The sequence below is a fragment of the Triturus cristatus genome, chromosome 3_1 (genome assembly GCF_964204655.1).
Source record: "Triturus cristatus chromosome 3_1, aTriCri1.1, whole genome shotgun sequence".
Classification (NCBI taxonomy): domain Eukaryota; kingdom Metazoa; phylum Chordata; class Amphibia; order Caudata; family Salamandridae; genus Triturus; species Triturus cristatus.
The window spans coordinates 497525203-497543443 of NC_140583.1; the positions used below are offsets into that span (position 1 = coordinate 497525203).

An 18241-nucleotide genomic window follows, 5' to 3' on the forward strand; every position below is an offset into this window, starting at 1 on the left:
ACTCTGCCTACTGTTTAAAGATTCAGCCCCCCCCCCCCGAAATTTTTGCTTAGCCCCCCCCCCCGAACATTAACTAGCAAGTGATTTCGCTGGTCGCTTTTTCACAAGCTCTGAACTTTGGCAGTGATGTTTCCTCTTGATAGAGAAGTTTCAGTTTCTGTTTGAGATACACGCTTATTGCACCTCCGCTGCTGATGCATGTATATTTACATCAAACTCCTTTTACCGCCACTCAGTGCCTTGCTGCAACAGAGAATCTTCGGTACCTCAGTACTTGCAGCGTTTTGTAAAAAGCATATTTCCAAGCAGTCATCGAACACCGCTGCCTTTCTCCGAGGCAGATCAGAAATGCCTCGGAGAAACGCAGCGTCGTTTTCGGATTCGGGGGCGTGTTTTGCTGTTATCTCCTCCAGCTATTGGCTGGAGGAGATAATTAGACTTTCTGCAAAAAACACGCCCCCCGATCCGAAAAGGACGGGGCCTGATCGGAGTGACGGGACCTCTTCTCCAATGGCTGGCCAGCATTGAAGAGGCCAGCCAATGGAGAACAGGGGAGAAGAGGGGCGGGTTCAAGACCCTCTTCTCCAAAACATTAAATCTCTCGACTTCCGGTTCTGCCTTCGGCAGACCGGATGGTCCCGAGACCTAAAAAGGACTGTGCCCACTTGTGTAAAAGAACTCCACTTGTGTCAGAACAGAAAAAGTCATTCCAAGTACTAAGTGGCTAGCCCCCTGTTGAGCATCAGGACTACAAAAGCTAAAGAAACCTGCTACCTTGAGAGTCCAGCTGCCCAGGATCGCCTGGATGCCGAAGTGGGAGAATGATGCTGTACTATCTAGATAGAAGTACCCTCAAGGTCGTTGGATCCATGACCGCAGTCAGACTTGACTCTGGATCACAGACAGGAAAGATTTATTTACCTGTAAGGAACCACTGTACACGGGGAAAACTGTTGCAACTGTATATGCACTGGACTCCACTTGTGCATTATGGGTGATGGAGTCCTGCGGCCGGTAACAACACCCGATGTTCATGGATCGCAGGGTGGCCATAGAAAACACACCGCTCTTCACAGCATCAAGAGCACATCTTTGCTAAAACGCCATGAGAGACGAGGATACAGAAAAGACCCTGAAACTGTTGGTACCAACAAATAACTATTCCCCAGGACCCGAGTGGTCTCCGTTGTGGCCCGACCAAGAGTTTTAATAAGCATTCTAGTCTGTTGCCTAAAAACCGCTAAGCTACTTGCATTTTGAACTGCAGTGATTTATCTTTACTTTGAAAAATCACATCTTCGGTTTCCTTCAATTTGTCGTTTTGGTGTCTATCTAAAGATATAAATAGACTATCTTTTATAAACTGGTGTTGGATTTTTCTTGTCATGTTTTTTTACTTTTTATTTATTGGTTGTTGTCGTACTTCTAAATGCTTTACACGTACTTCTTTAACTAAGCCAGGCTGCTCTATGCCACCACTACCCAGGACTGAGCTGAAGGTTTTGTTAAAGAACATAACTGGACCGGATAGACATTGTGGTATTATTATATGGTAAGGTCTCACAGCCACACCACATAATTCACTTTTCTACATATATGATTTAGGAATGTGTTTTTTTGTTTTGGTATCTAGCATCTCTTCTGCAGCCAGCCAATGTCCCTTTGCCGGTATGACAGCAGCTGAGAAAGTTACTTTTATTCGTTTTGAACAGCAATGCAGATCTCAATTTAAGTTGAGGCTAGACTTGACATGCCTATTTCAAAAGTAAACACTTTATTTGCTTTGGCTTGTATTTAGCTAGCATTAGGGCAAAAGTGACGTCAGCTACTTATTACAAGCACACTTGTCGTCACAAATTAACACATTAATGGGCATTTATATGACAACACCACTCCTCTGAGAGCCATGTGTGGTATTAAAAAACAAAAGGGTTAGAGCCACCCCCGATGACTAATGGTGGACATTGGTTCATTGCTTGAGATGTTACAGGGAACTAAAGGTCTGTAGAACTTTATCCTGCAGCAAAAACAGAACTGAATACCCAGCAGAGACTGCCAATTTGGAAGCATCCCGGACTCTTCTAAGGATTAATCCAACTGTCACTTAAAATAAAAACACAAACGTGAGCATATTTTCAAAATGCTTTTGAAAATATTTCATAATGGGTTTGTGAAAAGGAGTAGTCATTTTTTTTACAATCTATGGAAAGATTAATTAGCTCCAGTCTCAAAAACACACAAATACATACTGTGGCATATAATTTAATTTGACGAAAAAGGGGTTGGCTTTTCTACTTTAGAAGAATAGCCATTTTTCACTATAAAACCACTTTTAAGTATATGGTGGACCATAATTAACTCCTCCCTCACAAGCTCCCATTACAAATTGTAATCAGTGGCATGAATGAACACGTTTCTTTGAAAACTTTAGTAACGTACAAAAATATTGCAACAGTATACCAATAATGCAGTCCTTGTGTGACTGGAATAGTAGAGGAGCTATTTCTCACTTAAATCCAGCTCAAGTTAGATGGAGATCATTTGAAAGGCAAATAAAGAAGGAACATGGGTATTTTCTTTTGTTAAGAAAACACACAGCTGCAGACATTTTATAAATATGAATTTGTGAGGCCAGCTTCCGCAATAGTTTCAGCGACATGAAACTGCACATCCACTATGCTTTCCACAAGTACAATTGAAGATGCTATTTAGAACGTCATGAAGGACATTCTTTCAGAAAAGGTAAAACACAAATCTGTCACAGCATACTCTGCAGGAATGCAACTAGGGCCAATACAAGAAAAAAAAGATAGAAAAGGGATAGCAAACTTGTAATGCAATCTGCACCGTTCTAGGATGGACAGGAACATTTTTGCTCACATAAAAAAAAGTTGAGGTCCCATAATTGCAATGAATCTGGCATCCAATACTCTTGAACGAATAAGAACAAGTTTAAAGTCTGATCTTCTGCATCTCAGAAAGAGGGCCTGCATGTGGTGTGTTTCAAACTGTCCAGACACTTTCTGAGAAGGCAGCTTTGACACATTAGTTGGTCTTTCTCTTTTTGACTGATGGTCTGTCAAACACATCTCGAACTCCAGCTGCCTTGTGCTTGAAGAACTTTGTGTTCTGTGCACTCTCCTGCCCCCAAGCAGAGTCAAAGGATGTTGTGTCCTGATCAACCAGGTGAGTATATTTTGTTCGGCCGGAGCGTCCAAAATTCTTGACCTAAGAAGAAAAAGAAAAAAAGATCAGGAAAACCAACTTTCTAGAAAAGTCCAAATATAGTAAACTTTGCCCAAAAAGAAGTTCAAGTATCTCACACTGCAGACCTTTTAAACCTGGTAACATGCCTCAAAAGGTTTTGGGACATAGACAATAAATATTCAAAGACTCCATTTCCATTGAATAAAGCTAATATGAAGAGAAACAGGGAAAGATGGGTCTATACACCAATAAGGAGTGCAGACTGTATCTCAATATCTTCAGCTTCATACAAGAATCGGATGTTAGCAATCCATATGAAGATTAACATCATGTGTGAATCGCATGCAGCGCAAAACAACTGCTAGTAACACTGCATCAGAATGCATAGTATAGTGTTTCACTGGTTCTTGATTTCAACAAAAAAGAAGCTGCGTCCATGTAAGCATGGGCCACCCGAAATACCTGTTACATAACTCGCCTGTGCAGCGCGCTCTAACTGGAAATTATAATCGGCTTCTCAATTTTGCACAAATGTTACTAATTACGTCAGTATGGAGGAAGAGAGATAATGCAGTTCCCAACGTACTTAAAAAAAAATTAACCCGTCTAAAAGACTTAAAAAGGCACTTCTGTTGCAAGTAGAAATAAACATCAGATCCTTTCGGAGATCACATTAACTACACTACTTCAAACCCTCTGACGTGCAGCACAAACAGTGACAGAGTTTTTAAGCAGACTTAAAACTGATTCATCGTTGTTGGTGATACTGGGGATCAAGTTAATGGTTCTACCAAAATCAAGACTAGAATTAAACATTTGATTAATGTATTTTCTATATAATAGCACTGAAAACGTAACAGTACATGCAAAGGTATATCACATAAAACTCACATGTGAATATAAAAAAAGAAATGATTAATTCAAATTTACCTGCATGACTTTAGGTAGGATGGTCTTGTTAAAATGGTCCTCCAATGTCGGAGCACTGAAATCACGCTTATAAACATCCTCATCTTCATCCTAAGAAGAAACAGATCACAATTCGAAATTACCTTCATACGGCATACCAAAAATAAATATAGGTAAAACCCAAACTGCATTCATTCGTACAACATATACTACCATCTAGTCACTCAGAGGTTACAAACAGTATTCCAAATAAAGGAGGAAGGCATTTTCAACCAACCAACAAAGAGAGCCTGTTGTTTTGGAGGAAAGCCCTAAAAAAACAACTGCCTCAAAAATAAATTCACCTGGCATTGTTGTGCTACAATAGCATTCCACCCAAACAGAAATTGACCTAGACAGAGAAAAAGTCCTCTTATTTGAGGGCATCAACCAAGCATCAGTTAATCTCCTGAGATTAGTCATGGTTATGCAACAAAAGGGATTTTCTGGGAAGGGAACAGAGACTATGCAGCGACTAATTTTTAAAAGTACCTAGGGGGGAACAGAGAATATCATTAAAATGCAGCAAAATGTTGGGTTTATCTTTGAAATGTGGGGGAAAAGTGCAGCGCAAGAATGTGTAGTGGTTTTTCAGCACCAAAAAGAGATTTGCTCTACCAAGATCATCTTCTCAACTGTCAGGGACAGGTAGAGTAGTACAAAAAAAAAAAAAAAACGTTTACCAGAAGTTTTGCATTTTTTGAAGCGGTAGTCTTTTTTGTGGTTCTACCTATTTGTAGTTTATGGTTGAAACGTGTGTGAAACCAATGAGTGAACTACGAAAGCTATATATTTCTGAAAAGTAGACAAAATTCGGAATTCAACAAGGTCACTCATTTGTGTAGATCACTAACAGTTTGTCCAAAGAAACTCCTTCTTGAAATAAATCTTCAAAACTAATAACACCGTTTTCTCCGTTACACCCTTCAGGTCTCGGGGACAGACAGCCTTTGTTAGATGACCAAAACATTTGAATACCAGAGCAAGCAATTTATAATTAGTTTTAGATTGGCTATGCATCTATCCATATGGTAAAATCCAATGAAGGAATTATATGCAGTTTTTTTAAAAATGTTCCCGAGATACTAACTTTAGGAAAGATGGTAATTTGTGCAGTTCTTAAATTTTGAGTTATCTATAACATCATGATTTAGGTGGCATTTTGCAAAATGTGTTCTGTATTGTACCGTGGCTTGCATTTAGAATGTGAAGAGGTATTCAATTATAAAAATAATTCTACTCGCGATTAAAAAAAACAGTACCCCATGTGTGTGACTGGGTCTATTGTCTGCATCAAGATATGCCCCAAAAGGCAACGTGGAGACATCAAGATTTTGTTGTGCAAACTGACCCATTCGTGTGAGGAGGGTAGCTGCGGTATTTGGACTGGGTTTGGCTGTCCTCCAGAGAAAGATACCAAACCCAAACATTTCTTACAACTAGGCTCCAAGGAGTTCAGGGTGGTGTGACATGAGTGGATTCAACAATGGTTCAGTGACAAACTTTGTTATGTAACTGTAGTCTTGTGCCGTTTTTGTCCAGTTTTAGTCTATATGTTATTTTTATGTACCTTTGTTATATCTTTACAGCCCTGAGGAAGTTCCCTATATGGGAACGAAATGCGTTGGCTGGAATGTCTCAAGTTTATTAAAAAAATATATATATATATTTTCAAATAAAGAAGTTACTATTCTCTTTATATTGGCCTATTGTACTTCTTTTTGAGCTGTGCACCCCCATTTGGCTTATGAATCTTTGATCTGGAACACAGTGGCGCCACTCAGCGGCTGGTGTAGGGGTTGCTTGCACAGCGGCTATATTTATAGGAACTGGCACGAGGTGCAGCACAGAGGGTCCGCCGTTGTTGTTGTTTTGGTGTCGGATCCAACAATGGTTTTCCTATCAAGAATTCCCTACAAACATCAGAATTTGGCTAAAGTCACATATTAACCTCCACAACTTTCCTACCACCCAGCCTTCCCACACTGCTATGTCCTAGACTACATATAGATAGACAGCTTCATACTACCATAATACTACAGAGACACATTATAGAAACTCCACAAGCAGCATATAAAGGTTGCCCAAAATCGTAACTGTAGCATATGTTTTTTCATGAATGAAAAGAAAAACAAAATATAATTAGGCTTCTACTTATTTTTTTGCCTCAGACTAATGATGAACACAGTCTAAAAGAAGGTCTTTTAATCTGCACTGGGAGACAGAAAAGTCTGTTTCTACAATACACTGTGTAATGTTTTTTAGAGGATCCAGCACAAATTTACACAGTCAGTCACCGACATATGGAGATGAAATGTTGTCTAGTGGATGAGTTGCTGAAGTTGGAACCCTAAGAACAGGTGCAAACCATCGCCTCCCTTTGCCCGTAATTGTAAATGTGTGTAGTGTAAAAATATATATGTGTGCGGTTTACTTGTCTATTCAACACAAGCAGGTACTGATCTATATAAACTTTCTATGACCAAGGACTAAATGTTAATATGTGCAGCATTTCTGATGGGATTCATTCACAAATAAAGTAATTAATTACAAATAAAAACTAAAAAACTAAGGCCTACCGTCCACATCACACACTCGCTAATTGTAGCCTAGCTGTTGGGGTTTCAAGCAATCTCCACAGCTCTAAGCTCTAATACGTTTCAATTTGCCATAAAGCATAATCAAGTTACTGTCTGAAGGCATTTGGCAAGTTATAAGAAATCTCCTTATATGCCATACCATGAAAAAGGCTCCTCTGTGGTAGTACTTCTGCAGGAACTTGTATTTGCCTTTCAAAGCCTTGTTGGTGATGACCTTGCCATTGGCTCGTAGTTCAGCCCGACGCTCCTCCTCTGTCATATTCCTCATGCGCTCAATTTCAGCCTTCTCTTTCTCAATCCTGTCAAAAAACAGTGTGGCCCATATCAGTTTGGAATACTCAAAAATAGGACAGCGAGGATAAATTATGAGCTGATAGAGATAATTAGCTTAAAATAAATAGCTATTGGAAGCACTAGATTAATTTCTTGAATTACTCAGAGTATAGTTTAATAAGACTGCCACATCACCTCAGGCTAAAAAGATGTTTAAACTACAGGACCACAGCAACTACGTTTTCCCTTGGATCTTCGCTGTCAGTTGTATGTGGCACATCCAAAAAACATCTTAAATAAGTAATCGGTTACAATTTCATACCAAAATAGTTCTCATAAATTGGATAGGAAATTTTCAATAATCAATCATGTACTCTGCAGGGCATCAATAATACAAAATAGGAATAGGTTTGCTGAGGGTTCCATTACTTCGCCAGCAAAAGCAGCGTAAGGCTGCCAAGAAATGCAACATTTACTTAAGTGTCAAGAGGCAATCATTCGATTATGGTTCCATGTCATCAGGGGTGCCATTTCCTGGTCATGGCCTTTCCTTTAACTAATGCAGTTTAGGTATTCTAGGCTTAGTACATTTTAACTTGTAAGAAATAAAAAATAGTGTCCATGATGACAGGAGTCGTATAGTAATCCTATTCTTGAAAAGTAAGTTTGTGGCTACTCCATATACACAAAAAGGTAATTGAACGTGGGAATTTCTATATTTCACACTCATTCTTAATGGTTTTCTTCTTTATGTACGTTGCCTTCTACTCTCATTGTGACAAAGATAGCGAGTAGAATTTTCTATCTATGATATAGCTCGCAAGTGAGTTTTAGACGTCATAGAAAACAATGAAGACTTTAGTAAAAAGTGTTACAAGATAAGAACTGCTTACGCTTCTCTCTCCTCACGATCTCGTTTGATGCGTTTCAACTCTCTGACTTTCCAGGCTTCGTACTCTTCCTCATCATTCTCATCATCTGTGTTCAAGGCATCGAGCGCAGCCAACGAACGTTTGTTCTCTTCAATCTCCTTTTTAGTTTCTTCTTCTACAATCTATGAGGAGCAGTCAATAAAAAGGTTAAAAAGTGACAAATATTAATCACAATTCGTTCATCAGGAGAGAAGGAATAAAAGGGCGGATTACACGCAATTTCTCGGTCTTGATAATTTTATTGAAAATTCTTTCAAGGAGTTCTTTTACATTAGTATTGCGCAGAGTGTCAGTGTGGTCTAAGATTTCTAACTTAATAAGATGTTTTACTCTGTACCCGCTTCCTGCAATTTTAATGATCTTATGTTTTAGTTAAGGTCAGTACAAGGTTCAAAAGTTGGTGCAAGAACCATTAAATAGCACACATTTTCTTACTATCTGTTCCTGAACAGTGCATTCAGACAATGCAGGTGAGTTGTGTGTTTATACATTATTTTGCATTGGTGCCCACCATTCATCTGTAACAAGGTGACGGATGGAATGCCTGAATTAATCTCAGCCACTGGCAATCGCTCAGGGCCGCACTCCAATCCATCATTTTCCATCCACAATGCCACCTCAGTTTGGACCCAGCCATATACAAATCAGCGAGGCTGGCTACCTACTGGGGGATTTGGTTGCAGGCCAGGTACTGCGCTGCGGGAAGTTGGCTTTACGTATGGTGATAAAATAATACTATATGCTAATAAAATACCTAAGATTCACTGTAAAACCAAAGAGAAAAGTAACTTTAAAGTTAGGTAAATATGTCAGAGGCAACATAACGCTTTGAACAACAAAAAAACCACAGAAATCACAAGAAATATTTAGCACAGCCAACTATAACTTGCGCTCCTGCCGTGCCCGGCCATATGACATCACTTATGACATGTCCTATGTCATCATAGACATATGTAGTTTAAGACATATCATGTGAGTGATGTAATGTCTGAGATCACAAGCAGTGCATGGCGGGGGCGCAAGTTATAATTAGCTATGCTAACAATAACTGGTGAATTTCTGTTGTTTTTTTAGGACAAAACGTTAATGTTGTCACTGACATTCACCTAACTAGAACATTAATATAACCTCTGTTTTTTTCAGTATGTATATAGATACATATATACACAGGCTGTCATATGGATACATTCAACGATTCCTTGACTAAACAGTAAATATATGGCACCTCAAGCTTTCCAAGTCAGACAGGCGCATGTGCTTGCATCCAGAAAGTTTTTTGATCGAAGGACAATGGCTGATTATCAGCTCAGATCTCAGAGCCTGGATTTGCAAGCAGAGGGTATCCCGCACTCACCAATGAGGTCCTCCACCTATTATGATGGCAAACCTTTTAGATGTTAATGGTTATAAAGAGAGAGCCAGGAGAAAAGGGAATTCTTGAGAATACTGTCATCTCTTTTCATTAAATGTATGCTCTCCATACCGTGTTGCCCTAAACAATTGTGAGAATTTGTTATTTGTTATTTTGCATATATTCTGAACTAGTTTGGCTTTTAAAAATAAAAATACTTTACTAATCAAGATATATTATGTGTGCCAACTCCTGGGAAAGGATAAGGGCCCCCCCCCCCCAAAAAAAAAAACAAATACATGTCTATGGCAGGTTAGACTGTTCTGAATGTGGAACCCTTCTATGCATGTCTGGGAGAGGTTCATGGAACACCTGACTATTTTCCAAGCTGTAGACGGTAAGCAGGTTTACAGGCACTGCCTGGGGAAAAAGGAAGTTTATAGGTACGCCCACCTTGGTGTTACGACAAATGCACTGTTTAGTTGACTTATGATGCAGCCTCCTTTAACTTCTGACCCTTTTGGCTCATCTTAGACTTACAATGGTGTCATGGTTGAACTGGAGCCTAGCAACGTAGGCATTACTTTGATACTACTAGTGACGTCATTTCTATCAGCTGGAATACCCTGAGAGGAAAGTTTTTGGCAACAAAGCAACCTGATGCATATTAACTTCTTTGGCAAATAGTGTTTTCTGAGATTCGGATGCTTGTTCAGCTAGGTGCCATCTCTTTTATATTCAGTCACCTTTGGCTGGTCAGGCTTTAATGTATAGAAAACTGTTTTCAAATGTACAAGAAACGACTTTGAGCGTCCTTGGAGGAAGGCATTTTGCACAAGTCTGGTAGCTTTGTTAACAGGACACCGCAAGTTTAACTTTGGACTGCTTCTTTGGCAGCAGTTCACTTTTAGGTGATGGGTGTTTAAAACAATTTGGGCCATAACTATTTTTTGGCAGACTTAGCAGCTGGGAATCAAACTCCCTAAAATACTCTTCCTTGCACCAAGGGTTGCTGGGAAATTGAACAAAAGGCCTACTTATTCACACAATTGCAATGGAGCTGGGTATGATATGTGGCTAGAGGATATGCAGTACAACTATGGATTTGCCATACCTGATGTACTGTTCACCATCTGACTGTAAAACTTTCAAATTTTAACAAATATTTTAGATTTGTTTTAGCCCAAACATTAATAAACAAAAAAAAAAAAAGACTAAAAAGTTAATAAAAATGCTGCACATGAAATGCAATACAACTACTGACTACAGAAGTTAATTGGTCGCCCTTGCCAGATGACTCGAACATTAAAGAGGTGGAATATTTTTGCCAGATGGTGCTCATATATGTAGACCAGTGTCAGCCGTGAACAAAAGCCTCGCTTATTCAAATGTAATTTCAGGATTTAATGAGATGATTTCTTAGACATGAACATGCTTTCTTCACCGTTTATGCAAATGCAAGTTAAAGTTACAGTTTTTTCAGAGCACCAAGAGGTAACCATAGGTTTAGAAGAATAACCTATTATGCATCTCTAAAAGACGATGTTTTGGATCACATACGGTCTGCTACTGAGGGATTTACTAAAGTGTGCAAAATTATTTGTTAAGTGCGGCTTCCAGATGCAGGACAGTAAGTACGCATCACAGCCCTTGAAGACGTACATGGGTATCTTTTCAGGCGATTGAAAGATTGTACATGTTACACGCAAATTATTTTTATTCTGGGAGGCAGAAAGGACAAGTGCTAATAAAATTGCATGCCCATGCTTCTGCGCAACACAGACCATTAATTTGAGGAGAATAACATTTTGAATAGCTTCTGTTACATTTAAAATGCCCATTCTTAAAGCAGTCTCAGCATTTTATACAGCTTTATCTCTTTTGGATAATTGACTCAAACATATAACACCATAATCATAGCCACAAATTTTGACTATAAAATAAATAGGCCACACAATTACGTTCCATTGCTCATAAAATTGATAAACCTGCAAAATGTGGTCATGTACTATTCCATAATTTTAGGACGTATGATCAAAGCACATAATGTATCATACTATTTGGCACCTTTATTACAAAGAAAGGGAAGTGACAAAGCTACATAGAACTACCTGACTCCACAGGCAGATTATTCTTCGAGTTCCCGGTTATTTGAAGGGACCCTTATCACAGCAGAGAAGGTAGTGGGACCTTCTCATTTTGTGGTTTTTACCTACCCTACATTTCATAAATGCAAATTAAACTATTTGTGAGTCTTCGCGCTGCCGTGACATGAGATTTATTGATTCTAGTTACTGAGTCATACCGTATGCACGTTCCACACATAAACCACCTCCTCCTGCAAGTCTTGACTTTTCCAAGAAGCGATCATTGAACAATAAAGTTTACAAAGAGAATATCTAGGTTATACAATTGGAATGCAAAATAATTTGAGACACTAAGGTTAAACAACATTATCCATCAACTATCCTTGAGAAAAAACCTTAAATTTCCACCATCAGAATGAGTAATAACGAAAGGCGAAATAGTTGGTGCTGGTAGGCAGGTGATGGAAAGAAGCGTAAATTGTTAGGCTTAATCTTTATATAAAGAAGTTGTGAGTGACAGGGTTATGATATTATTAGGTATAGTTCAATATTCTTGTTCTACTCATTTATGGGGATTCCGTAAAGTGAAGAAGGATTTCAGAGGTTCCATAAAGGTTTAATATCATGGGTATTAAAATGGACTCCTGAAGGATTTAAAGGAATCTAGAAGAGGCCCTGTAGAGGTACTGGTAATGTTTATCCAGAGAGATGTGAAGTATTTTAAGCCTTTCATCATTGTGCCCAAGTGTGAGGAGATCAACAGTGTGAAATGCGATAAGAAAATCTATTATGATGAGCAGGCAATGTCATTCACTGACTGAAAAAAGGAGAATAGTGTCACTATTCATCAAATAATGGAGTATGATGTGTTATTACAGCTTACAGGTGAGGCTGGCTGAGACAAAAGATCATGAAACCAGCCTGATACGAATAGGATTCCTAGGTAGGTATGTGTGATCAAGCGATTTGTCCAGCCAAGAAAAAACGTGTAATTTTGAGGTTGGGATTAACACATTAAATTGTAACTTTCATGCTAATGTGCTGCGCCAAATCAGCACATCTGCAGCAAATGTTAACCCACAGAGGTCAACTGACGAATTATAAAGTGTTCATTAACCGAAAGATGGATTACCTTAAGAGAGTATTTTCGTCTTTCCTCTGCCATGCGTTTGTTCTCCTGCTCTACCTCCTTCAGTCGAAGCTCTTCAGCCTCCTTCTCTTGGACCGTCACACGATCCTTCCTGTAAGTAGCATATTAATGAAAACATAACCACTTATACAATAGCAGTATATTTATTGTATCCTATAAAAGTAGGTACAAGTATATTTGCACAAGCAGAAACACAAGTCAAGAAAGCACCTTCTCGATGGCTTTGTTCAAAGTCCAACAGACATATCAAAATGAGAAATATCTTGGTAAAGAAGTTCCGTTTTTCCTTCCACATGAAAAAGGCAATATCCACTGTCGGCCCTCATTGTCCTTAGATTAGTAGAGAGAAGTGAAGTTCGAGCTAGCAATCATTTGGGTTAGTTAGGCAACAGCATGTGATGGATATTTTGCTCAGGATCCACCCACTCTCCACTTGCTGTATACATCTACACCTCCCTCCTTTGTGTAGTATTACAGTTAAAGGCAATCTATAGAGGCGAGTTAGGAGCGCTAAAACCTGGTAGCCGGGTATAGAATTATTAGATTTAATTTTCTTGTCACTCTCCAAATCCAAGCAAGTACACTCCTCCTTCCCACTCTGAAGACTATCAAGGCCACTTCAATTATTTCTCATGCCTTGCTAACCATTTTCTCCATTTTGAGCTTTTACTTCTCTTACCAACATTTGCTACAGCAAGTTTGCATGAATTAGAGCCATTTGACCATAAAGTCATCTAAAAATAACCAAGATATATATTCAATTATTTAAGATTTTTGCATTTCATGGGTGTGACAATGCAACCACTACCAAAAGGGACCATGCTCAGTGCATGAGCTATAAAACACCGTGAAGATAGAAATGTTGAGAAACTCCTGCAGCTTTACTTAAACTAATGAAGGAACAGCCAGGGGCCGTCTCTTGGCATCATAGGGAGGGTTTAACATACAATGCCCGTTGCATCTGTTCTACAGTGCAATCAGGAGGTAAACACATTAATTTGGGAGGAAGGAACAATAACCTTTGTAGCGCATGAATGAGAGGGAGCAAAAAGTCAACTGCTTTTTTGGAATCACTAGTTTACTAGCTCAATTCCTCTCATTGTTGTCCTGATTTATCTTACAACTTCACTGTCTGCTCTCATCATCTCCTAATGAGAACTGTAGGTAGAGCCAATTTATTTCATGGTGTGTACTTTATTAACAAGCGTTGGCAAATTAAGTAGGTCTGGGTCCAGTGTGCTAATGCATACAATGCGGACATACTGAAGCCTGACCCAGGAGAGGGAGCAACAGCTGGAGCAAACAAAGAGGGCTATACTTGTAAAACAGGCTAACTGAAAGGCCTGGCTGTTGTGCAGCTCAAAGCAAACACTAGTGCAGGCGGAAGGATACCCACAAATTGCCAATAGCATTAGGTGAGATGAATGGTCCGCTTAATGAGCCAAGACATGATTGACAAAGTTTTAAGGCAAAGGCTGGTCGAAGAAAGAAAATAGTTGAAAGAGGGGCCAAAAGTCCACTATATATATTGTTAGCAATCTGACAACTGCACTGACAAAACCGAGACCAAAAAGCATACATAACTGTGAGACAGAGACCAGAGTCAAAGGGATGAGGATAATGAATTTACAGTGTGTCAAAACAGTACAATGTATTGAAAAAGGGCAAGTTAATGGTAACCAGGTGCTTTCCCGACCAGCACACAATCTCAGGCAAGAGATATTTTTTATAGCACACTAAATACGACACCATTAAGATGGGGCCATCCTGAATTGGAATAGGTTGAAATGTTAGTGGAACACTTGAGACAGCAAGGCCAGTAGATCATTAAGAAAAAGTTGTAAGAAGCTATTGCTTTCCCACACACAGAATAACTATAACAGTTAGACAGCTATAGAGCTAAACGTTTTTAAGGGGCAGTGAACACTAGCTCCCTGCTAAAGGAAACATACCACTTGTACACAAAAGAGCACTAGAAGGCGTGTACAGCATGAGGCACAGCTGCCAAGACTCTGTTCCAACTCTAACTGAAAGTTGTCTCACTCTGTTCCCCATTCAGTGCTTTTTGCCCCACAACAAGCTGAATACTCAACTTTTCTACCGAAATCTAGGTGGGCATTAAGGGAGGAAGAGAAACGGATGTGCTTTCCTTCAGGCAACTAGAGAGAATCAAACACAAAATCGAAAGTTAGCCAAGCAATCCTGTCCATCAGGAGACAAGCACACGTCACATCTTCTGATTTCCCCATAACACACAATATATCTAATAAAGCTCTTGCAAGCTTAAGGAATCTGCCCTACTAACTGTATAGAGGTGCTAAGACATTCAAATCCATTATTTTTGGTCATAGAGGGGTCGTGGAGAGTCGGGGTTAGAAGTGGAGATAGAGCTTTTTGAGCCATGCTTTACACTGAAAAAACCCCTGATTTTTTATTGGCATATGTACTGATGTTTTCTATTTTCTACAATTGTTCTGCTCTAGATTCTGCTCTATACTACGTCTATTTACTTGCAGGTTGAAAGAGTCCAAGACCATCTAGTAAACAGCATATGTATTACAAGCAGGCAAACGCAAAAATAAGCATCTGCTTTAACAGAGCAAACTCATTACCATGGGCAGATGCCCATGGGTTCATAGGACAAATGTTTACTTAATCAACTGCTCAATTTTCAGAGTACTTTGATTTTTCAAGGTAATCCTCAGTGCGTGGCAACACTAAAGTTCCCCTGCTCTAGTGGGCTGTAAAAATACTATGTGAGGGGCGTGGCTCCATAGCTCCATTGACCCGGGGAGCGAGCACAACAAAAGAACATATATGCGCTGAGAGAAACAGGAAGGCAGTGACACCAGACTACGTCGGAACAAGCAGAGAACCTGCTGTGCCGCGCAAATCAATCGAGCAAGCAACGAGGGAGGAGGAAACCCAAGAGGGAAAGACCCTGCACGGAGAGGAGAAGAGGATCCAAGATGGTGGCCGCAAGCTGAACTACCCCGAGGCAGAACCCAGAGGCAGCCACGCACACAGTGATCCCTGCAACCAACCTGTTCACTCTCACGCAAGGTCAGTGCTGCTGAAACTCCATACGATATCGCGGAATTGACAGCGCTGACTTAGGGACAAACGGAGGTCTGATAAAAATAGCAGGCGAAACCGACACTGGCTGATGGGGGCTGCCATTTTGGGGAATCATTAACAATGCAATAGGCACGGTGAACAACCAAGACTTGCCTAGACAGCAGAGAGGGAAGAGGAAGAACCCGCGTATATAGGAGAGGGTTCACATTATAAACTGTGACATTACTGCGCACCGAAGCCTAGTGGAAGAGCAGAGGTGCGACTAACGCTCCAACTCTCCCTGAGTGAATCTGAAACTATCGGCTGGGCGCCGCCATCTTAGAAAACGCACTACAACAGCGATAATCTTCAAGCAAGCACAACTCGCTCGTCCAGCATAACATGCGAGGGGCGACGTACCACTAACAACGAGCAGAGAAACAACGTAAAGCTCCCATGCCTCGCACAGGAACGAATTTCTGGGGGAACAACAAGATAACATAAGGAGAAAGGAGCCAAAGCACGGCCGTTCTCCCCAATCCGCTCCACAGGCTTTACTCGCGCCAGACTACAGTGTTATCTATGGCATATCACCCCACCGGCTAAGCCCAGTGTAACAATCGGAAGGGGAGCGCAGCCCAAGAGATTCCAGGAGAGACCCAGATCACAGCCCAGGAAAGCACAGGACAAACACAGAGCGAAAGATCATTACTCAACAGCACCAAAAGACACCGCTTACAAGGAACCGTAAAAAATAAGATTAACTGCAGAACGGCGAAACTCAGCGAGATGCATAGTGGGGAATAACCTGCTCCCACAGTGCAGCACAGCAAGACTTATAACTAGCATACAGCCTACATACATAGACCAACTGGTCATATTCGCCATTCAGAGCACAATACCAGACGGCAAATCGAAGACACAGAGTAGAATCAGGAAGCTAAAGACAATCTAAAACAAAGAAGACCTATAAGAGAACCAATCATAGAGCGGAAGGTCAGAGGAAAGCTCACCCTACAACAGGAGAAGAGGGGACGAGCAGCGATGGCTGGTAACGATGGGAAGCCCACGCAACAAGCAAAAAAAAATAAGAGTGAGAATCTGGATTCCTCGATCAAACAAAGACCAGACATTAACAGCACGTTGGACATGATCTAAAAAAAATTGGAAGACGTACATGATCTACCGAAATCGACCAAGCAAACCACGGACGCTATACAGCTGGAATTGGCTGAAGTTAAAGCAGGCATACACGCAGCAAATAATAGACAAGCGGAAGAGGAACAGAGGGTAAGCGACGTGGAAGATAAACTAAAATCCAACAAGGCTCTGCAAGAACTCTCAAAAACAACAGCAATACTGCTAAAACAAACAGCTGAGCTGGACGACCGCAACAAAAAGGGGAACATCAGGATCCCAGGTATCGCAGAAGGAGAAGAAGAGAAAAACGGTTCATGCATGGCATTCCTACAGGATATAATACCTAAACTCACCAACCTGAAGTTCGATGTGCCTCTGGAGATAGACAAAGCCTACAGAGTTCCGGCCTATAGACCAACAAATATGGTTGCGCCACGGCCCATTATATGCAAACCATTGAGACTCCAGCATACAGAAGCCATATTTGCATTGGCCAGGAAAAAACAGAACTTGATGTGGAATGGTCAAAAGATAAGCCTTACTCAGGACTACTCGAAATACACAGTGGACATAAGAAAACGGTTCCTGGTACAAAGAGAAAAGCTGAGGAAGGAAAACATCCTCTTCTCTTTCATAGGTCCAACGAAATTCAAAATCACAGATAGGGGCAGAATGCACATCTTTGAGGACCCCAATGATCTAACCAACTACTTACGAGGGCCGTCCACACAAGAAATGGAACTATCGCACACAAATGCAAACAAGAGAAGAGCCTCACCAGAATTAGGAGAGAGCGTGTGAAGCTACTTCCACCTTTATAAACCAGGACACAAATATATACAATCAACCGTCTACCTCATCCTTACTATCTACCTCAATAAGAGTATTATTTCTACTACCTCAAGAACCACCATCCGGGACCGACCTTCAAGAAAGACTGAACTGGGAGCTGGTTTGCACCCTGGAGGAACAATCCCTCGAATACACCGACGCAGTCATGCGCTCTTTCCTCTTTAATGACTAGAAGCGAGCAGTAGAACAATAATATCCTTTTTTTTTAAAAGACAATGTTATAGCACAGACCTGCAGCCCAATTATGGTGCTAATAGAGTTAATAGGATGCACGTAACTTGAGGCACAAAGGTGATAAGCATTATAGAAATAACATCCCAGGGGAAATGGAGCGGGAGCTTTGTTGTAACACGTCCAAATTTCAACAAAGATGTAGGACGCGGGGTGGGGGGTGGGAGGGAGGGTTTTTGCGGGTGGTGTTATCTGTTTTTTATGTCAGGTTAGTACTAGCACTGTTTTGTCAAGCACTCGAGTATAGCATTTACACCACGTACCCTCTTGTTTTCCATTCTTTCCACAGATACAATCATGCACAGGGTGGGAGCGATCAGAGCACGGGTAAAAGCGAAGAGAGAGATCTGAGACAGGGATAACACTCACCAAACACCAGGAGCCAACGTGAATAATAGCATAAGGAAAGGGAT

At 40.5% G+C, this 18241-nt stretch overlaps 1 protein-coding gene across 1 annotated transcript in view; it reads right to left on the reverse strand.

The window, feature by feature from the left end:
- Nucleotides 1-2246: 2246 nt before the first annotated feature.
- MFAP1 (microfibril associated protein 1) overlaps nt 2247-18241 on the reverse strand; it is a 38391-nt gene continuing 22396 nt past the window's right edge. Inside the window, exons 5-9 of the mRNA XM_085644359.1 lie at nt 12531-12639; nt 7922-8082; nt 6895-7054; nt 4138-4227; nt 2247-3228 (exon numbers count right to left, since the gene is read on the reverse strand). Coding sequence (XP_085500485.1) covers nt 3046-3228; nt 4138-4227; nt 6895-7054; nt 7922-8082; nt 12531-12639 — 703 coding nt within the window. The 3' untranslated portion in view covers nt 2247-3045. The remainder of the gene's footprint in view (nt 3229-4137; nt 4228-6894; nt 7055-7921; nt 8083-12530; nt 12640-18241) is intronic.